The 22,880-nt window shown below is 35.1% G+C and overlaps 2 protein-coding genes across 9 annotated transcripts in view; one reads left to right on the top strand and one right to left on the bottom strand.

Moving 5' to 3' along the window:
* LOC143201424 (uncharacterized) overlaps window positions 1–21,914 on the top strand; it is a 97,718-nt gene extending 75,804 nt beyond the window's left edge. For 5 of the 8 annotated variants that reach the window (XM_076412476.1, XM_076412471.1, XM_076412480.1 and 2 more), the window contains 3 exons: window positions 4,080–4,312; window positions 18,422–18,629; window positions 21,230–21,914. In XM_076412476.1, coding sequence (XP_076268591.1) covers window positions 4,080–4,312; window positions 18,422–18,629; window positions 21,230–21,564 — 776 coding nt within the window. In that variant the 3' untranslated portion in view covers window positions 21,565–21,914. The remainder of the gene's footprint in view (window positions 1–4,079; window positions 4,313–18,421; window positions 18,630–21,229) is intronic. The other 3 variants (XM_076412478.1, XM_076412477.1, XM_076412472.1) reach the window with 1 other exon arrangement.
* Window positions 953–21,923, bottom strand: LOC143201414 (uncharacterized). The gene is made up of 3 exons (XM_076412455.1): window positions 18,892–21,923; window positions 1,733–4,014; window positions 953–1,689 (listed from the first exon to the last, which is right to left on the bottom strand). The coding sequence occupies exon 2, from the start codon at window positions 3,835–3,837 to the stop codon at window positions 2,185–2,187; it is 1,653 nt and encodes a 550-aa protein (XP_076268570.1). The 5' UTR covers window positions 3,838–4,014; window positions 18,892–21,923; the 3' UTR covers window positions 953–1,689; window positions 1,733–2,184.
* Window positions 21,924–22,880: the final 957 nt, after the last annotated feature.

Genomic DNA, 22,880 nt, shown 5'->3' with positions numbered 1-22,880 from the left:
ATTTGCAACCTCCAGAATTTGAACCACTTGACCGCATGATCGAGCTGCTTCTGTAAACGCTCATGAATTGTAACTTCGAACCTGGCGGCCGTGAAGAAAGCAGTGTCGTCAGCGTAAAAGGCGACGTCAATATGCTCTTTTCTCGGCATATCTGAAATAAAGAGATTAAATAAGGCTGGGGCCAGCGGGGAACCTTGAGGTACGCCAGCATCGATTTGTTTACGACTGGAAAGTGACGCCCTGATCTTGACCTGGAAAGATCTGTCCGAGAGATAGGACTTGATGAGAGCGGTTAGGTCTTCTGGGAGGCCTAACCGCACGCACTTTGCGAACAATCCGTCGTGCCAGACCTTGTCGAAGGCTTTGGTTAGGTCCAGAAGAACTGCTCCAAGCTTTTTACGTTGGTCAAGAGCATGATGGATGTGTGCAGCCAGACGGGAAGCTTGATGGACGGATGAGTGGTGAGCGCGAAAGCCGAATTGTTCATCTGGAATGATGTTGTTTTCCTTTGTGAAAGAGTTGAGAGCGTAGAGTATTGCCCTCTCGGCAAGCTTCGAAATGGCGCTGAGAAGGCTGATAGGCCTGTAATCAGATGGAGATGATTTTGCTCCTTTCTTGGGTATAACCGCTATATGTGCGTGTTTCCAAGACGCCGGGAAGTGTTGCAGTCTCATGATGGAGTTAATAATGTTTGCCAGTTCTGCGAGTTGCTTATGCGGGAGCTTTTTTAACTGGGTAATCGATATTCCATCGAAACCTGGAGATTTTTTGGTTTGAAGTTTGCCGATCATAGTCTGTAGAGACTTTGGAGATACAAAATGGTTGAGAAGAAAGGCGGGGGTTACTGGTCTTTTGACGGAGTTGGATTCGTTGATGACAGTGTCAATGTCTTTAGTTTTAGTGTTCTGTGCGGGTGGGAGGCATTTCATTTGAGCTTCGTAGGTCTCTGCAAGGAGCTCGACTTTTTCTTGGTCAGTGACTGCAAAATTTCCTGTAACCGCTGACTTCAGGGGAGGGATGACATTGTGCGTCTTCCCCACGAGGCATTTGGAGACACGCCAGAAGGAAGGGGGGCCATCCAGCCTTTGGTCCGCGAGAAATGAGTTCCATTTCATTGCTCGCCAAGTCGAGACGGCCGCCCTTACCCTCTTGCATGCTCTGTTCGCCTCCCTTTTGTCTGCAGCATCAAGGGTGAATCGAGCTAATCTGCATAAACCGTTTTTGATGCGAATTTCACGTTTAAGAGAAGCGGGAAGATTGTTTTTCCACGGCTGGGGTTGTGATGAAATTTTGACTGTGGAAGATTCGTGAGCAGACTGAATATCGCGAGTTAGCTTGAGTACGGCTTCCTCGAGGTGTTCTGATGTGTTAATTTTCGGAATTGGATCGGATTTCAGGAGAAGAGATTGGTAGTTTTTCCAGTCGGTTTTTTTCCTGAATCTTGTTAGTGGGACTTGAGTGGTGGCGCAGTTTCCGAGTTTGAGAAGGATCGGACGATGATCAGAGTCTAGTTCGTCAAGGACTCGAACTTCGGAATCGCGATTTACGTCTTGAAGAATAAAGAAATCAAGGATTCTTGCTGCGCCTTGAGAGGCTGTACTAGGGTGATGGGTGGGTTCATCTGGCAAGGCAAGACCGTAGCCCAGATCTGCACTTAGAGCTACGATGGCGTTACCTGCGGGATTCGCTCTGGAACACCCCCAGGTGGGGTGGTGGGCGTTGAAGTCGCCACCTATTATTTTCGGAAATTTTCCTTCGACGAGTGATCGGTATTCGGCATAGTTGAATGCAGAAGATTTCCTGTACAGGGATGTAATCACGAAGGGACGTTCTTGGATATCGATTTTAATGGAGGTTGTTTCGAAGTTGTTTACTGATAACGATGGAAGGAGCTCGTGTTTGACTCCTTTTCTGACGAGAATGGCGGTTCCACCGCCTCGACCCGGAGTTCTATCGTTTCTGTAGACAAAAAAGTGTTCGAAAGAGAGACGATGCGAAGGTTTCAGGAAAGTTTCCTGGATGAGCACGATGTCGACGTTATAGAATGTTATGACGTCCTCCAATTCCGCTTGCTTTCCGCTTAAGCTATTTGCATTCCATGTCATCAGTATAAGAGATTTCGGAACAGCCATTTCGAAGAGTTAAAGGCTGCTGAAAGTTATAGAGACAGGTAAGTGTTGCCGCTTAGGCGGCGACATTTGGAAAAAGACGAGCAAGTTGGTGAGCCAGGGCGATCACTTGTAGGAAAGCCTGCGGGTCAGTAAACGCCTGCATGGTGGAGTTAAGGTCCGGTGTATTGGTTGGAGCAGGAGTTTGAGTTGGAGCAGGCTGGGTAGCGCTGGCTAATTTTTGGGCTAGCTTTCTGCCACCTTGGTTACTCCATGCAGAACCTTGTGGAGGTCTGGTTTCGGTCGGAATTTTTGGTTTTCTTGGAGCAGGACGGCAGGTGCAACCGCTGAAGTTTGCGGTATGAGTTTCACCGCAGTTGCTGCACTTTGGAGGTGCTTCTGGGATTTTGGTACAGGATCTAGTGTCGTGATGCCCGGCACATTTGACGCACCGTGGGGGGGCTCGGCAATATGAGCTGGAGTGCCCGAAAAGCTGGCAGTTGAAGCACTGCACTGGCTGGCCGTTTCCTCTCTGGACCTCGACCTTCACTGTGATGACGCCGAGTTTGGTCATATATATGATCTGTCGCTCTTCGCGAGGGACAACTACCTGAACAATTGGTAGTTCTGTCCCGGATTTTAATTTCCATCTTTGCACAAATTTGGGATGGAAGCCTTGATCAAAGAGAAGTTCACGTACTTCGTCAATGCAGAGTGATTCTGGGATGTTTTTTATTATTACCCGGAATGCTCTCTCCTCCGGATGACAGAAGGAATGGTAAGGGTAATTCCTTTCCTCGAGCAGGGTAGTAAGTTTACGGTAATTGTCGCTTGTGGCGACGAATAAGAAAATGCCGTCCTTTTTATTTCGGGTTATAATGTCTATTGATTGTGCCTTAGTAATTCTAATGAGCTCCATGAACCTCTTCTTATCACGGAGCACTATAGGCGGAATTTTTTCCTTTGGGGGACTTTGAGAAACAGTCGCCGAAACGGTTGGCACTATTTTTGCTGTGGAGGTTAAGACTTGTTTAGTGACCTGGCTACTTACCTGCGCAGGCTGGTCTTGGGTTGGTCTTGTGGTAACTTGTTTCGGTACTGGCTGTGGGGCCGTCTTGGTGGTCGGCTTGTTTTGCACTGGTCTGGTGGCAAATTTTGTAATCGAAGGCTGTACGTTAGCCTTGGCTTTCGATTGGGTAGATTTAGTGGCTGGCTTGGCTACCGGATTGGGTTGTGATTTGGGAGCCTGTTTTCCCTTGTTGCCGGCCTTCGGCAGCTGGCTTTCCTGAGGTGGAGTGACGGGCCCTCTTTTCCTTTTTCCCACCAAGGTGAAACCGTCTTCTGAGTCTTCAGTTTGGTCTAAGTGTTGTGTCGGTTTAGCTGGTGTCTGGGACTGAATTTCTATGGCAGCGGGAATCTTTACTTCCATGGCATCTCTTTGATGCTTCATGAATTGTGTTATCGTAGCTGTGAGAGTTTTTATTTCTTCCTTGAGCTCTTCGGAAGCCTTTTCGCTCTTTTCCAGCTTTTCCGTCTGTTTGTTCAGGGCGTCTGTTTGGGCTTTTGCGAACGTTTTAAGGTCAGCTATCTGCTTTCGCAGGTCTTCATTCTGTTTTCTCAATTCCGTTATAAGCACTTCTCGGCTGTCTTCTGAAGATGGTCCATTTGAATTTGAAACACTGGGATTATGTTCAGGAGGCGACGTCGGCTCTGACGTACATGACGCCATTGCCTTGTCTGTAAAAACGCCTTTTCGGCGCTTACAGACGCTTTTTTTTTTTACGTAGGCACTGGTGAAACGTGATAACGGGTCGACCGTCTTAGGGAAAGTTTCGGGTAATTCTCGGAAGCGCAGGTAGGTTCGGCGGACCGGTCACGACCGTTCTCTTCGAGAGCTAGCACGGAACTGAGAATAACTAAGACAGTTTAACTTAAAAATGACCAATTCTAACTCAAAGTTTTTTTTTGCAGCTGGTCGAGCGATCGTAACCATCGATCCTCTGCCGGACAAAAAGAAAGATCCGAAATCCGTTGTGATAGAGCAACCCCGAAGACTGAAATGGCCCAAGCAAAACTCCAAAGACCTAGGTCCAGACTATCTGAAGACGGTACCGTTTATCGTCGAAGAAAAGGGCGGCAAAAAGTGCGTCAGCGAGACCGATGGCACCGAAAGCGAAACACACGAGAAACTTTTAAGCCCAAAAGTAAGTTCAGATTATTGATTGTGGCTTTTTGTTTATTTTTGAGAAAATATATAGACTTATTTTAGAAATAAATATTTACATATAGGTATTTTTATATGAGTTTTATGATAAAGATTATTTACTTTGTTTGATATGTGAAATTTTATAACAATGCTTAATTCGTTGGTAACAGTGGAGACCCAAAATTTAGCTATATCAAGGTACCTCTCTCCCACTTTCTCTCTTTTTATACGTATTCAGTTCAATTCACCAGGTTCAAAAATACAGATGATATAAAAATATTTCATTTTAAAGGTATACAAAATTTCTAACACTGGAAGTCATCTTCTGAAGTATATTTTATTCACTGCTTCAGTGGTCTGAAATATTGTCCAGTTCAGTGCATATTTAACTTGATGAAGAACTTTAAGAGCTTGAATAAGCAAGTATTGAAAAGAGTTAATCACTTTTTTGACAATATTCTATTTAGTTTCGTATCTCGTAATCCTTCTTCATCTTCTTTTGAATTATCTTGGAAATATTTAACTCGAAAATGTTACGAAATCTGATTCTGAACTAATCCTGTGATATCAAATCTATTTAAAAACCTCAAAATAATTATGGAGATAATATTCTGTGCAATAGTATTACGAGTTTTGCTATGTATATTTTGGGACTTGGAAATACTAAGTGTTATTAGGCCCCATCTGATGTTTCCAATTCGACATTGGACCTTTGCAATCATAACCTTCTTCGTTTCAGTAAGTTATAACTTTTTGCCATTTGCGTACAACTTGTGTTTTTACAGTGACTTGAAAATGTTGTCCCAGTGAGAAAATGTAGTTTTTGTGCGATGTATTTTTACGATTTTCGACATGGATTATCAAAGCAGTAGTGCAACTAACAATTTATATCTATTAAACTTGGAAACGTTGGTATAACGAATATTATCGTGGTCGTAGTCCGCTCAGAGATATAAGTCATGAAGAGCGTCCAAAATCACATAGAACCGTGAATTTTGAATGATACACAACGATTTATTTATCAGAAGTACTTCGTTAAATGTGAACAAAGAACCGAAAACGATGGATCATCCCTCATCATGACAATGCAAGCTCTCACACCTCTCACCACTTATTTGACTGGCGAAAAGGGCGACATCCTCCGAACAACCCTGATTTGGCATCAATTTAATTTTTGAATTTGATGTATGTTTTTATTTCATGAAGCCATTGATGCATTCAAAACTATGATTTGGAGGTTTCTCAATCAGAGTGGGAGAAGTGTTACGAAAAATTGTTCAAGTGCATTGATCATCAAAATACTTGTAAAAACAAAAAAGGCTTTTTCGTTAATAAATTACCCTCTTTTCACCATTGGACTCAAAATATAACTAGCAACCCTCGTATCATGTACATTATTAGATTTAGCTTGAGTTTCATAAAACAAGAAGTAACATTTAACATAGGTATTAACATAGAAGCTAATTTACTTCAACATTTCTTCAATGAAGAAAGCTTCGGTTTTAAGTAAATTTCTTTAAAATGAGAGAGAAATGATGTTTTATTTTTAAATTTTATTCGAATGTACAGTGTATGTATTGTTGGGTATTTATATCGTTTATTTGCGAGCTATGTATAATTTTATTTGCTTTAGAGTATTTATTTATTCATATTCCTCTACCATGTACATCTATTAGATACCATTGTGTATGTATAATTATAGTAAAGTGTAGTAAGTTATAGTACAGTTGTTACATTTTGTATTTAGTGGTATATTTATATACAAAATAAGACATTTATACTTTTAAAAGTATTCATAAAGATTATACCAGCAACTTATTTTAAATATATTCATATACCACTGAATTAATCAATTTATTATATTATATCATATATGCATACCATATCACATTTTATTTGGAATATTGTTTAAAATATATAATAAAAAATATTTAATCCATATATATACATATTGTATTACATCCCCAAAAATTGGAATACTTCATAAAAAATAATTTTAATTAAATCAATAATAGGAAATAATAATCCATATTCATATATAATAATTAGTTTTTTATAATTGAACAGTAATACACTTAAAATATTTTTAACTACAAATATGTAGGAGTAGTACTTCAAATTCGTATGAAATTAATAACGTTTTTTTATAAGAGGTACATATATTTCAAAATAAAAATTATATTATTATTAGTTAAATACTATTGTTCATAATAGAATTGTACATCTTTCATAAATTAATAATAGTTTAGTACTAAAAATATTGTAACTAAAATTTTTAAACTATTCTAAACGGTTTTCCAATGTTAAATTGTTACTTAGATATTTATTACTTGATGTATTTTCATTATTCAGTCCCGAAACATTGATAGAAGTCCACATTCTTACATTTCTCTCCATATTTAAAAACCTACATCTACATTCTACAATAAAACGTCATTTCAGGTTATCTAACAATTTTTATTGTTTCATACGAATGAGATCGCTATTGGGGCAGGCTATGTGGTAATAATTAGGCTAATTAACAATAGAAGGAGCAACGTCTGGTTAATACGAAAACTTAGTTGGGACCAATTTAAGCGTTTTCAATAACGTTTTACAACAACGATAATCCTCGTGTCTTATATAACTGCAATTTTTCATTCAATATTCATCTTAGAGTCTCATTTTTTAATTAGAAGTTTTCTTCAACTGATTACCGGATAATATATAAAAATAAACATATGAATTCAAAGCTGATCATCTACCAAAGTTGCGCAAAAAAGGATCCTGGAACATCGAAAACTAGTTCAACTATAATCATTGGATTTTTTTGATCAAAATATAGTAAGACTCATGGTTCTGGCCGCTATTTAGTAGTATGGTTTAATGGCTATCTTATGCACTAATAAATAATTATTAGTTATTAGTTTTGACATAATTCTTCAACGGCCCGATTCACTTGATTTAGCTCCTGTTGTAATCCTAGTAATATAGAGATAACACATAGTACTGATAATGATTTAGTTATAATATTACTTTTTGATATACTATACATATTAATTATCAAACTATTTATTTATATTACAAAAAATGCTAAATTAAATGGCAATAGTATATTTATTTGTACAATCTTAAAAAAATAAATGGAGAAAACAGAAAACAAGTATTTATTTATTTATTATATATTTAATTCTACATGAGTTATGATATAAAGTGCTTAAAAAAATACCTATTATTGACTGAAATCATAAACAATTACTATATATAGCCAAAAGCATCACAGGCATATGTTAATCGAGTTAACTAGACGCGAAAATCCAAACAGTTTAAGTGATTATCTTTACGACAGCGGATTTGTTCGCAATGTCCAAATGTAGGGATTTTGTGTTTATTACTAGATAATACAGTTGGTAACGTGATGTTTTTTTCGTCGAGTAAACGTGAGCTTTGTCGGGTGATTTTTAACTTCGTTACAGGAGCATTACGCAAATGTTTACAATTATTCGTTTTTTTTTTGCCTTACAGCAATTACATAGGCGCAAACATTGCTATAAATAGTTTGTTATTATCTTATTTTAACAACATAAAAATTACTAAAAATTATTTTCTAGGTAGGAAATGTTGTGGGAATAACTGAAACAAAATATGTTTCGAATAATTTTTGTATTTATTACTTATTCTTATTTATACTCTTAGGTGCTACATACATTTTTTATTAAATCAAAATTGTTTAAGTCGGTGAACACATAATCTCACGTAAACAAATGCCACCCTTTCACACTCGTTGATATATCGGTATCATGTCGTTGCAGACAACGAAGTGTTGGCGGGCAACAATCAGTCCACTCGTGTCGGTGCCAATTTTAATTGTGTACAAAGATATTTCTAAAGTTAAAAGGGGAAAATGTCTAGCCTTAAATATGATATTGCAACACTAATTTAATTAGTAGATTTATTATATATGGCACAAGACAAATGAAAATAATAAAAACAAAATACTTAGAGATAAAAGCTGACAGGAAATATTTGCATATTTAGTGGATGGATATGACCAAGTGGAAAAGAAAAATTTTTTGCATCTCAAATATAACAAACTAGCGACCCGCCCCGGCTTCGCACGGGTGCAATGCTGATACTAAATTAAATACACTACAGAAAAAATATGAACGTTGTATATAAAAACATAGCGGCCCGCTCCGACTTTGCACGGGCATAAAATATATATGCCTATGTCACTCAATGAAAACATGATTAAAATCGATCCAGTATTTTTAGTTCATTCATTATTGCCCTTGGCCTGCACGCATTACATTTGGAGTAAAACAATTCCTCTTCCCCTATACTTACTATGAAGATTTCCTGCTATCTTTGGAATATCTAAATTCATACAATTTTTATTACATTACACATTTTTAAACGCAAATTTTAAATTTGTAATATCTCCGAAAATATTTGTTTAATTTACATGCTGTAAGGAACCATATTGATCTATATTAATGGCACACTGTATTTAAGGTACTTAATTCGATAAGGATTAATGCCGTATTGCTTAAAATAGCTTCGTAAATAAGCCATTTTCTCACTCACTCAAAGTAAACAATAAAAATGGTTAATATGGGTTATCCCTAAAAGATAAACATATACCATCGCGGACTTTTTTGTAGACCTTTTTATGGTGTACAATACAGTACTGTACATTAATTTGATCTAACTCGTAGGGTTAGGCAGCGTTTTTGCTAATTGCTAAATAAGCCTAAAAAAATAGGTTAATTTACGACATCACGTTAGAAACCTCTAAAATTAGCAATGTTGCCTTAGTATATTATGCATGTATTATACATATAAACCTTCCTCTTGAATTACTCTATCTATTGAAAAAAACCGCATCAAAATCCGTTGCGTAGTTTTAAAGATTTAAGCGCACATAGGGATATAGAGACAGAAAAGGCGACTTTGTTTTATACTATGTAGTGATATAGCAAGTACAATTTGTCTTACAATTCCCGTCATGAGCCTACAAACATATCATGCCGTCAAGTGTGAAAGTACGTACTAATCTGTCGTGTCGGTGTCGCCGTCGTGCTGTGAAAAATAAAAAAAATATATATACATTCAAAGCTGTTAAATCAAAAAGTTTGAGGGGAAAATAATTATGAATTAATTCGAATGTACTTAATAAATGGTATGCCTGGTTTTGGAGAATACTGACATACAGGAATTCTATTGTTTTTCATTCGTTCTGATTCCGATATTTATTTTGGCTTTCAACATTTTACTGATTCTAGTATTTTCGTTCAATTTTTCCGTAATTCTTTCTTGTCGACACTTGTAATTATTCAGTAATTCTGATCCATTTTCTTATCAATTTTTTAAATTCTGTCTAATAGTGTTGTTCTTAGTTGCAAATTTTTAGTCAATTCCTACATCAATCATCAATGCTGATTCTCGTTTGTTTTGAGCCAGATTTACCAGCTGAAAAGCTTTCTTTGAGCTGATGTTAACTCAATTTAGAAGAGAGCATTATTTGGGGTATGAGAACCTTAGGCGGCTCAGATGGCCGCTTTTGGGGGGATATTCATCAGCGTTACCAGATTGGGAACGCCTCTGATAGGGATTTGATGTAGGAATTTTTGGAGAGAGCTAAGTTTGCATGGAATTTATTGTATAAGGAGAAAACGAACCGTCTTATTCCTGGTGTGTCAGTTTCCCGATTAATTTGGGTATTTCTGACAAACCATGGCTCGTTTAGATTTTGCCTGAGAAGTTTATTTTGCATTACCTGAAGCTTTTGCACTAGTTCTGGATTGACAAAGTGATACTAAGTGTTAGATCCATATCGACCTTTATATAGACGGATCTGATAAGCAACTTGTAAAGCAAAACTTTAATCATCGGAGACAATTTACTTTTTCTACAGATAGGAGGATTAAGCACTGTGGCGATACCGTAGCCTTTGGAGATAGCTTTATATATCTGTGATCACCATAAGAATCTATGGTCAAAAATGAGGCCAAGAGATGTGGCTTTTCGTCGCCACAGTATTGGGAGGTTTTCCACTCTCAGCTGATAGGCGCGGATGTCTCTCTGATTGTGAAAGATTATAGCCTGGTTTTTTGGAGGTTGCTTTATAACTTCTAGAAATTTAACCATTGGACCGTGGCATTTAACTGAAATTGAAGTTTTCTCTGACCGGCAGAAACAGACAGAACGATACTTACAGAACGATAATTGGTGAAGAAAGCTGTGTCATCCACATATTGGGCGGTTTCAACGTCTTTCTTCATTGGAATATCTGACATACAGAGGTTGAATAATGCTGGGGCTAATGGGGGACTTCTGATTTGACTGATTTAGGATTATGGATTTCTTACTTGCAGAATCTTTATCAATTCTTTTTTCAATGCTGATTATCGTTGTCAATGTACCGTGTAACGTGCACCGATGCACTTATTCGATAAAGAAGCTTCTCCCTCGGGTTCTTGGTGGTGGTGAAGAAAGCTGGTTCAAAAAATCCTTTTCTAGTCCCGTTTCGTTCAGAATATCGGGGTGGGACATTCTCTTACAGCTAGGAACTTCTCCCGCCGATAGAACACGTGCGATTTGAACTCAAAAATTCCACGATTTCGGACCTTCTTGATGTTTTGTGGTTATAGGCGCCATAAGGAGTCCTCTACCAAGTCTAACTTTTGATACGTTTCGTGTAGCCTCGGTACTTGAACCCCCATTATCCGAAACACTTGACGACGAGTCGATGGGATATCCTTCTTCTTAGACACATGTATTCTGATTACTCGGTGCCTTTCTTGCTTGGCTTAGTTTCACCAGGGATTCGATACAGTGCGAATGATTTATGCTGTCTCAAGTTATAAGTCTTTTCTCATGTCATAAATTCTACGAAAAACAATTAAATGGTCTAATAAATTAGACCCCTAGATTATTTATATACAAAAAGAAAAAATATTACAATTTTCGCAAAGTCAAATTCAATCGGATTATTTCCTTAAATATAAATAACTAAAATTCCGTCGCAATTACTAGACGTCACAGAAAATTCTGATGTTGAAGCAGTTCGAAATGGAATTTTCAGTTAATTCGTGCGGTGGTCATTTTCCCTGTATTTGGATCTTTGGAATAGCATGTAATCATCCGGAGACAGTTAATTGATTTTCTGTGAAGCTGCTTGGAAGTTCTTTGGATGTTTGAGCTGGGTTTTCGTCCAATAAATCTTGGAATTCATTGTCTTCGAACTTTTCTGGTTGGCATGAAAATTCAGCATTTTGAATCATTGAAACCAACAAAAACCAAAAATTATAACAGAGTGGCATCGCCATAAATTTATCAAAGTGTCTTCAGCAGCAGATTTCAAATAAAGCAACAAATTTTAACGAATCTTGGTAATTTTAAGCATATCATAGTTAGCATCTGTATACACTGAATTACTCATTAATACTAAATGGAAAACTGTTATTTAGTATAGAGAAATTTCAAAACAATGGAATTAAATGGTTGTTTATGTTGATACTTTTTCTAAATTCACCAATAGATATTGTTGATCAAAATACATGCAAGAACCTATTATCCTCATTCCATCTTACAAGAAAAAAAATTAAGGTCATATTTAGATACATTCAACAATTCTCTTGAATTTTCGTAAGAATTGTTTAGAACGGACCATGTTGACCATGTTACTAATCAAAAGTGGTTTTCAGACGAAGCAATATCTAGAGAATACGTCGGGTAAAGTGCAACGTAGGTATGTTTTTCACTTGTTCACGATTTTATTTTTATAACGACGGGCATTCTTCCTAAACATACTTTCAAACGCTTTAGTAGTTTGCAGCAATTGCCAGTTATATATTTTTTAAAGTTTTAGTGGTTCATAGCGGATTTCATCCTTTTGATCTTGTCCAATATACAGTTTGAACTTACAACAATTATTAATGTTTCGTCGAATCACCATCAATACAAATTTTTTGTAAAAAGTTACAAGTTAAATCCAACAGTTAATATCACTCTAGTTATATGATCTTTTATACTTACCTTTTACGATATTATATGGCATCATATATTTCTCCTTGCAGGATATAACTCTGTTTGGTTTGTTTTTCTGATGTAATAGAACTAGTCAGTCTTCATTAAAAAATAGCAAAAAATATGTATATACAAATTACCTAAAATTTTAGAAATGTTTAATAGAAAATCAGCACCTGTCTAATTAAAACTAATTTAAATATACTCTGTTTACACTCGAAACATTCATGTTAATAACCAATGTCCATAGTTGAACAATACTATGCTAGGTGTGTCGTTACCATTTCGGTTTTTCTGATAGATTTTATTAGCTATATAAGTATGTGTATATATTTTATTCTACTGACATTAACCTCAAAACTACATAAGTTACGTTCCGGCAAAATAAATGATTTTTTTTAATGTCGACTTTTAGGTCTATTTTAAATATCAGTGTCGGTGAAATGCTACTTAAATGAATAGTAATGGATGTGAAAAACAGATTTTTTCCAAAATTCCAACACTCTGTATCTGGTAGCACCAGGTTGTTGTGATATATCATGAATTGTTGAAACCTGGAGAAAGACTTAATACTAGTCGCTACCGGTAACAATTGATCGATTGTCCGAAAGTGGACGAAAACGTCCACAATACGCTGAAAGACTAGATAAGGTAATTTTGCAAATCATTTAGATAGAAAGTTTTATCGCACCCGCCGTACTTATTGCCAGATTTAGCTCCATCCGACTACATCGATGTAGAACGTACTTGCATAACAACACTTCGCTGACGTCGAAGAAGTAAAAAAATGGCTCGATGCATACTTTAGCTCAAAGGAGAAAGTGCTCTTTTGAAATGACATCCATAAATAGCCTGACAGATGGAAAACTGTATAGAATCAAACGGCGAATACATTGGATACGTATATTTTAATTGTCCATTGTAAATAGGCTGTTTTACTTTATGAAAAAACCACAAAGGAATTACCGGCACAGTTGGTAAAGCTTCCTTCTGTAAATATATTTTGTAATTTAGAAAAACTTTAAATAATGGCAGAGTTATATTGATAATATTAATATGAACAATTGTATATTTTCATTGATGAGAATTGATTTGAATAGTAATTGTTAGCTTGTGCTTATTGAAATTTTGGTACGTAAAGCCATCTTCTACGCTATCTATTTGGCTTCGTTTGGTTACAATGTTATTAAATCATTTCAAATTCCAAAACTGATTGAAAAACCTCTGATATCTTACCAAAAACTAATAAAAATCAAAATTTTGTTTCATCCAATAAGACTAAACTTAATATAGACCGATACATTTTGATATTGAATATAAAATAATTTAATCCCATGAAACCAAACATGTTAAAAACAATTTTATTTGTGTCAAGATAACAATCTTGAAGAGAGTATCAGAGTACTTAGTTGGTGATGTCATTATTTACTTTTATATCTGAAATAAGTAAATAAGAGCAACAACAATCACTACAATATTATTGCAATTTTATTTCTATATCACATGTATTACAGTGAATTAATTTTGAGTGATATTTTAGTAAAATAGATGTTTTAGTATAAATTTTTACTTTTAAATGTACATACGAGGGCGGTCCGATAAGTACTAAGCCTCATCGCCCGATAGCTCCACTATGGCAAAAGAAATTTGCTATCGTGTAGTATATTCTCATAGAGGGCTACTGCCTACTAATTTCGGCCAAATTGGACAGTATTTTGTTTTGACCGACTGTAGAAGCGGGCGTGTCCGCGAATCTAAAAAAAAATGGAAAAGGAACAATATCGGTCGGTGATTCGATTCGTGTCTTTGGATGAAAAATCGCGTGGCGAAAGCAAAGAGCGCTTGGAAGATGTGTACGGTGACTCCTTCAAAACAAAAATTGGTTTAACAAGTTTCAACGTGACCGCATGCCGGTTTTTGATGCATCGAAAACCTCTACTGAGGAGAATAACGTGGCAAAAATTCATAATCTCGTATTGGCAGACCGCTAATTAAAGGTGCGTGAGAGAGTTGAGATAGTAAGCATCTCAAAAGACCGCGTGGGTCATATGAGGATATACTGCATTAAATTTGTGCATGATGGGCGCGAAGGGTGGTTCACTCCGGACAACAAGCCAATCATGAGATCACTTCAGAGCAGTGTTTGACATAGTAATTAAAAGCAATCCAAAGGAGTTTCTGCGTCATTTCGTGACCGTCAACGAAACGTAGATACACTGGTACGCACCCGCGACCAATGACAGTCTACACTGCGGATTTCACCCGGTGGACGTGCTCCGATTTTCCTTCGATTCCCCCCTCCTCCCCACTTCCCCTCAAAAAATTCTGACTTGGTTCCAATGGGACCACTTCGATGCACTCTTTCGAATAAAAAAATAATTCGGTTCGTAATTGATGGAGAAATCGCCGAACATACATTAAAAAAATATACAGTCGAACATAGAACCTCCTCCTTTTTTTAAGTCAGTTAAAAAGGGAACTATATTGAGAAAAATTTTGTATTTCTTTTGTAGGTTAAGTACTTATCGGGCCACTCTCGTACATTATTATTTTACAAATTACTTTGCCAAGAACTATTTTTTTTAATATTTTGAATAGCATTGATCACTACAATTTTATATATGTTATTTAGTTTCATTTTGAACAAAATATTCCTTTACTATAATATAATTTAAATTTTGTGCCAAAGCGCTAGAATAATAAATGTGTCTATTTATAATAGTAGGCCTTCGTAAAAACTTGGCGCTTTGCATATTCTTATGTTTATTATGATACATTGTAGTGATAACTTTGAGGGATAGTCATGAACTCTATGAAAGCTCCGAATAAGTTGTTTATTAATGAAGACAATAGTTAGGAATTTTTGATTGAATCCTTCAGCCCAAGACCATTTTGCCTGAGTTCATAATTAACTAAAAACTGTATATTTGTTCAAGTTACTTTATTTTTCGTCCTCTATTACTCACATAATTTGCAACCTTACATGAATCGTATTTTCTGTATCGTAAATTAGAGTTGTACATAAATTCTGTGTCGCAATTATTAAATATAGGCAATACTAACAAGAAAGTTTTAATATATCGACTTACATAACTAAGTCTTCTTTTTCATACTTTTGTTAAAACAAAACTGATTTTATAAGTTTAAAATATTAAATAAGCTGTGTGTAATATTGAAATAAGTGAAACAAGCTAACAAGTTCACATAATATAAAAAATGCCAATGATATTCACAAAAGCGTGACGTTATACGCTTTTGAATAGTTTTTTGATTTAATATAACGATTTAATATATTATAATAATTTGATTATATAAGTATATTTGACATTTGATTGATTGATTTGATAAGACATTTCTCTACATAAAATAACAGATTTCCATTTAGTATTATTGAGTTAATCATAATCATCATCGGTCCTGCCGGTCCATCATATCCCAATTGTAACTGGTTCTGCTTTCTATGATTTAAAAGTGATATATTTTGATATTAATGACAAAGCGCGGCTAAATAAGTTCGAAGACTTATTGAACGAAAACTCAGCTAAATTCTCAGACTGCTTCATTAAATTAAAACATTGAGAGATCCAGAAAGAGAAAAAATGGTTAGTACTCGAATTAACTGAAATTTCGAGCTATTTCAGTTGCCACGTTTCATTGATTGTCCGGGCAAAACGAAAAGTTTTCTGTAACGTATTGTGAATTTAGATGAAAAGTGGATCTACTACGACAATGCTTAACACAAAACGTCATGGGTTAGTACGGGAGAGGCATCTACATCGACAACAAGTGTAGTGTACTTTGAGCTGTTGAAATCTAATGGAACTGTTAATGCAAATGTGTAGGCAGACGCATTGTTGCAAAAAGACAAGAAATAGCGAGTATCAGATACATAGTCATAATTTTGCATGACAACGCTCGGCTACATGTTGTAAACGTTGTGATGAATATACTGTTGCAACTCGAATGGGAAGTTCTGAAGCACCCTGTAGTGTACTCATTGGATTTAGTGCCCTCTTATTACCACTTGTTCAGATCGATGCAGCATGATTTGACTGCCATACGGTTTCCAAAGACTGAAAAATTGCGAAAATGGATGAAACTAACATGGTTCTCTATTACAGATACATGATAGCCTTGTTACCATAAGTACTGGAAAAGTTAGAGAAAATTGTGTTCGAAAAGAATGTTTCGATTATATATAGTATTAATTTTTCACGACAGGTACCCTTCTAAGTGATAAAATGATTAAAGTACAATCTAATAACATTTTTAACATTGGAAACGAATATTACAGTGAAATAAATTACAATGATGATATTTAAATAAATAATTTAACATACACAGTATTTATAATATAGTTAATTAAGCTTCTTTTCTATAATATATTAAGAACTTTAATGATTTACATTCAGTCCAACTCTGGACATGGAAATCCGAATAGTTGATAACAAAAACGAAACTATAATTATAACAGCTTACCAGATAAATGTATTTATACAATGCACTCAAACAAACATTTCAAACTCTACTTCCCTGGGAGTTTTACGTTCGAGTATTTTGTGTTACGCGATTTTATGACCTGCGATATATTTTTCAAATCTCGTCTTATCAGTCAACGATTCAAATAAAAAATCTCCTGCTGATATCAAATATGTAACTAAAGGTTATACCTTTAAGTAAGGTTATTGTTTCAATTAACGGGACCGATTGCTAAACGGATTGATAACATAGTTATCAACTAAATCGTTTTTTTAATGCAAAACCGTGATAAAACTTGTGAGATTTTGATGGAAATGATTGTGTTTAATCGCTTAAATTGTCGCAGCTACCTGAGTTTAAACACGTTGGCTTTGGGCAATAAACCAGTTTATCTACTAACTAGTATTAATTAGTTAATACTGGCTTTAAAAGTAATAGATGTAAATCAACAGAATATGAGGTTATATTGTGGGGAAATCAATAATTAATATTAAAATATACATATACTTACTAAATACTTACAATTTGTCTCTAAATTAACTTAAAACTAGATGCTTATCTAGGAAGACCCGTTGCCCTTACTCAGTCTCTAACAAAATAAAAGTTAGTAGAATTATTCGGCGTGTTTACCATTTAGTGCACTTTATTATATAACTACACAAGTGCACAACGTTTGGTGCTCTTGGGACTGCGTCTTAATTTGTCCAAGAGTTGCAGCACTTTTCTGATATCCTGTTGCGAATCTTTTTATTTCCTCTAAGACAGTTGGAATTCGAAGGCCTCGGTGTAATTGTTCCTATAGTATTTGGGTGCATTCACAATACTGAAATACTTGTATCATGTTCCTATTAATTCTTGCCGAACGTCCCTATTACTAAATTCCATAGGTCCATATGTGTTTTAGTAGCTGCTTGTACAGCAGAAATTTATTATGTATGGATAGTTTAGATTTTCTTTCGAATAAACGCTTCTTTTGTATTTTAATTCCAGTATTGCTATTGTGTGGAATGATAGTATTATTCATATTTATTGGTGTTTGAACAGTTTAGTTGTATGTAAAATCAATATGCACAATATGATATCAATATGACTTTATCAAAGGCATGTGCTACGTCCAAGAATATAGCGGTTTTGAATCGTCTTGAAGGACTAATAGAATCGATTTTTATTTTTTTTTCACCTCATAGGCACATAAGTTAAAAGCTCTGCAAATATTATACACACCTTTTCAAGCACCTTGAACGTATTTTTAAAAAAATTTCTTGCACCAATCCACACGAGCCATGTCATATTATGTACGATCCAAATCTGTCTTGATAATCCACGTCGAAAGTTGCGAAAAAGATGAATGATAAATAATATAAAACAAAACAAAATAAAAATAACTGCGTCCATTGGCACAAGTACGATTCTGAAAGAGCAATGCCTAATAAATAGGGTGTAAATTGTCTTTCCGTAAATGTGTTCTTATCATATGATTGAGTGTAGTCATTTTGCAAAATGACTAGCGCTTCAGACAATATCTGCATGTTATTTTTGACACTTCATTTATCTCTTATTATTCTATTGCATTGCATATAAGTTTGAACTTAATTTTAACACAAATTAATTGTTCCAGCAGTTGACCAAGCTAGCTGATAAATTCCCGATAAAAAAATCCGTTAGCTTTCACAACATTCCTGATAAGACATCTTCCAGTTCCAGTGATGATAATGAGGCCAAGTCCAAGTCGACAGGTTTGATCCTACAAGAAGAGGACGAGGTAACAATCAGGAAGAAATCCTTGAGAGAGAGGCGAATGTCGAAGAGTTTGTCGTTAAAAATTGGTAATACTCTACTATTTATTAAAAAGTTTTTACACACAAACCCCCAAAAACTAATACCATCATGCATGCACCACCACTTATGAACGTTTTTGGGTAATTGATTGAACGAAACTATGTTTCCTTTAACACTTTATTACTAACACTAACTATTATACAACTGGCGAACTAATGAAAATGTATGAATGTTTGATTGTTGAATGGATGATTATGAATGTATGTTGCATGAGCGTCGAATGCTGAACTCCACTTTCTGTCTTTCCACGTGTTCTTGATGGTTCGGTTGATTGTGTCTGTAGCCAGTTCGCGATAAGAATAGGAGACCTGGCATCGCCACAGTGCTCCCTCTCTAGCGAGCTGGTCGTGGGAAATTTTGAATCCTATAGATGGGTCTTATAGCTGGTTGGTTGGGACTTCTGAGAGATGATATTGAGGTTTTAAACGATCGACCGATACGTTACCTTCTTTTCCATTTTTATCGATTTATTTAGGAAGTATTTATCTTCCCTGTGCAAGTGAAAAGTTCCGTGTGAAAACAAATGGTACCTCCAGAAGGTCTGTATTGGCATATGGTTTCTCTTTAGCATGGTTGGTCGCTTCTTCTGGTTTTAATTGTCTCATGGTTGACTTCAGTTTCCTTACGATATTTGCTTTGTCGATTTTACTTTGCGTTGCTCGGATCTCTCCCGGTAGTTTCAGTGTCATACATTTGCTCCGCCACTATACACTGTATTTCGTCTTCGAAAACACAACGAATGCTCAAAGGAATGTAGGCTTTCTGTCCATTTTAAATTGTCTGTAGCTGTCAGTGCGTTCTTTAATGTCCGATGAAATCGTTCAATTATTCCATTGCTTTGTGGGTGATACGCTATAGTTCGTAAATGGTCAATTCCTAGAGGTTTGTTTGGTGTTTGAATAGATGTGATTCAAATTGTCTACCTCGATCTGTTATTATTTTTGTTGGCACTCCAAATATTGCAACCCAGTGCTCTATGAATTTGTGTGCTACTGTTTCGGCTTCAATATCTTTAGTAGGTATTGCTTCAGGCCATTTAGTGAATCGATCTATAATTGTGCGGATATACCTGTAATTGTTGAATGTCCGAAAATGTCCATATGCACATGTTCGAATCTGTTATCTCTATCAACATATCTGTTTGTTTATAAGGTGTTTTGCTGTATTTTATTACCTTGGATTTTTGGCCGAATGCATTCTTTTGTCCAGTTATTGATGTATTTATTCATGTTAACCCACACGAATCTTGCGGTTATCAACCTATTTCATCGCTGTCCCGGGTGTGCTAAATTATGTAAATTCTAAAGCATTTGATGCCTGTATTTTGCTGGAATATATAGTCTTATTTTACTGTTTAATGGGTGGAAATTCAGAAGGTCATCTAGATCAGGTAGTTGTAGTTGCTCCAGCTGTAGGTCGGTTTTCATTGCTCCGTTAAGGATATTTTCCCATTCCAATTGGACTTTGGCTTTTGTTTGAAAGTGTATATCAATGGTTGGTGGTCTTTAAATATAGTAAATTGATTCCCTTCCAAAAAATTTTGGAAATGCTGGATGAAATTGTATATGGCTAGAAGTTCTCTATAATGTCTGCTATAATTTATTTCAGTCTGAGATTTTATCCTGAAAACCATTTCGTTTTATACAACGAAAGGGTTTAAAATTGATATTTAAAAAAAATATGTGTAAAATTACTGCGACGTTATTCACGTGGCACAATCTAGGAATAAAATAAAGCAGATGCACACAATATAATAAAATAATCTTAACGGAGGTGCTAAATATGCATGACATATTGCCTTGCCTCTATAAACTTCATTTAATATTGGTCCACAGAGTCATCCATAGCAGATGATATATATTATAAACAAAATTTATTTTTATTTTAAAATTTTTTTTTAATATAATTGTTGAGACTTGTATATTGACTTCTATATTGACTCCATGATTTCTGATATATCCAAAACAAAAATCTAAACTGTATTACTTAAATAGCCTTATGTCACAATATATTGATTTGGATAGTTAACCAAAATATATATTTTTTTAATAAATTAACACCTCAAAAAATCAATGTTATTTCAATAAGGGTATTTTAAAAATGTAATGCAATTTGACGCTATTTTAATGTTGATTGGCTTTACAATACAAATCTTCTTGTAGTGTAGTCACATTTTCCTTAATATTTTTGACAGTGTTCCATTTGCACACGTTTTGGGTTAATACTCTGGTCAATATTTTTACAACTATTTACAACTATTTGTTGGTAGCAAGGTGAAAATTAGGTAAGGCTAAAATAGGTAAATAGGTTAAATTAATTAAAAGTAAAACCAATGTTGACTCACACCATGCATACTTAAGATAATATGGATTTTTTTACATGACTGACCTATTTTTTAAGAGTTGGAAACTTTTTGAAACAAAAATGATATCTCATTATTTTCTGCACTTTTTCAAATCTCACATTCCTTGGTGCTCCCATATTGTTATATAGAGGCGTACTTTTTTAACTTTGCGCATTAATATATATATATATATATATATATATATAGATATATAATATAATATAATAGTCACTTATTTTATAGATTTCCCAAAAGAACTTCCAATCATCCGCCAGAATTCCGTACCTAAATTTTACCTCGACACGCCAGAGGAGAATCAAATCAAAGACTCGACATTGGTACGAAACCTTAGCACCGTACTAAAAAGCCCCATGACGGCATCCAGCGAAATCAATTTCGACTTAAAATCTGTCGTTCAAATCGAGATGGACCGGCAATCCACCCAAATATCCAGATCTCCGCCCGTCCCAATACACAGGGAATCATCGAAACTCAATTTAATCAAGGAGAAGATGAAGCTGAAGAAGAGTAAGAGTACTGTGAGTGCCAACACTCTCCCGTACAGCAATCACATGTAATATTACAGGATGTCATGTGTTGTACTATTAAACAATACTCTACAATTAATGAATAAACAACGATATTTCGTTTATCGTATAAATTAGTAGTTAATAAGTTATATTAATCAGCTAACTCTGACATTGTATTATAGGTTATATAATTTAATTATTGTTCTAGATTGAATATAAAGGTAACATTAAGCAAATAAGCTAAATAAGAATCAGTATTCAATCTGGAAGGCCATTTACTTATTAGTATTATGTATGTGTGTGTCATGTCTAGAGACAACATCCATTTTGTACATATGACTGTTTTTATTGTTACTTTACGTGATGCATTTTAAAAATAAATTTTAGAATTATTTATATTTTACTGAAAATATGTTTTATTGGTCATTCCAAAATTATTTTTAGGTTTTAGTATCAAAAAGGTCTAGTCTAGATAAAAGCTAGTTGGCAAAAAGGAGATTCTAAAATATAATAAAAAGAACAATAAAAGTTGTATTTTCCTATCGGTATTAGAGAACCTCTTCTACAGCTCCCGTAGTGTAACTTCAATTTGCTTTTGCTCACGGTTGACGATTTCAGCTAGACTTGGATGTAAATGAAAGCACTCGATGTACTATTTTACAACTAATTTATTAATTGCACTATTTACAACGAAATGAATCAGGGCTATGGTTTTTTTAGTTCTTTCTAATTCGACCACTCGTAATTAAATACTTCTTATGATTCTCTCTGACTGCATCATAACATGGCGGGCATACAACACCACCTTGAGAGAATATTATATTTTCCCATAACCATACCCCATTAACTTATTTAAAAATGCTTCCACTAAAGACGCATAAATCCTGGGAAATGTTTTTCATTTTTCATTTCATTATTTCATAAGATTCTGGATAAAGCGGCGGTGGTAAAAAATAACCCCAAAAATGGGTATATTATGCGGTAAATATAAATTTACAAGACGTAAGCAAGAATGGCCATTGGTCCATTCAAACAGTATTTATTGAGAATTGAAACTTAAACATGAAATTTTTTCATACAGTTTTAATAGAAATTACATGTTTTTTTTTAGATAAAATGTATAGAAATTATCATAATTTTGGCGTCGATATTGATAAATATAACTATACACTACTGCATCATCACCATCAATCGATAGGCCCGAACTGAATGTCTACTTAATCTGATGTTGGGGTTGCAGGATTTCGAATATTCGTCACCAAATCTTGCCACTGTTAGCGATCGACCACAGCCTTCCTAGCCTCGGACATCCAATCTCCTATTCTTTAGACAGACATCCTGGACAGGATTGGACATCGTTGAGT

This window comes from Rhynchophorus ferrugineus, unplaced genomic scaffold, assembly GCF_030347505.1.
Source record: "Rhynchophorus ferrugineus isolate W39M unplaced genomic scaffold, kcgeb_rfMv2 rfM8, whole genome shotgun sequence".
Taxonomy (NCBI): Eukaryota; Metazoa; Arthropoda; class Insecta; order Coleoptera; family Curculionidae; genus Rhynchophorus; species Rhynchophorus ferrugineus.
Note: the sequence above shows the minus strand (reverse complement) of the source record. Positions and strands in the feature narration are given on the sequence as shown.

Coding starts and splice junctions, on each gene's coding strand:
- LOC143201414 (XM_076412455.1), bottom strand. CDS start 3,837: ATGGCGTCATGTACGTCAGAGCCGACGTCGCCTCCTGAACATAATCCC.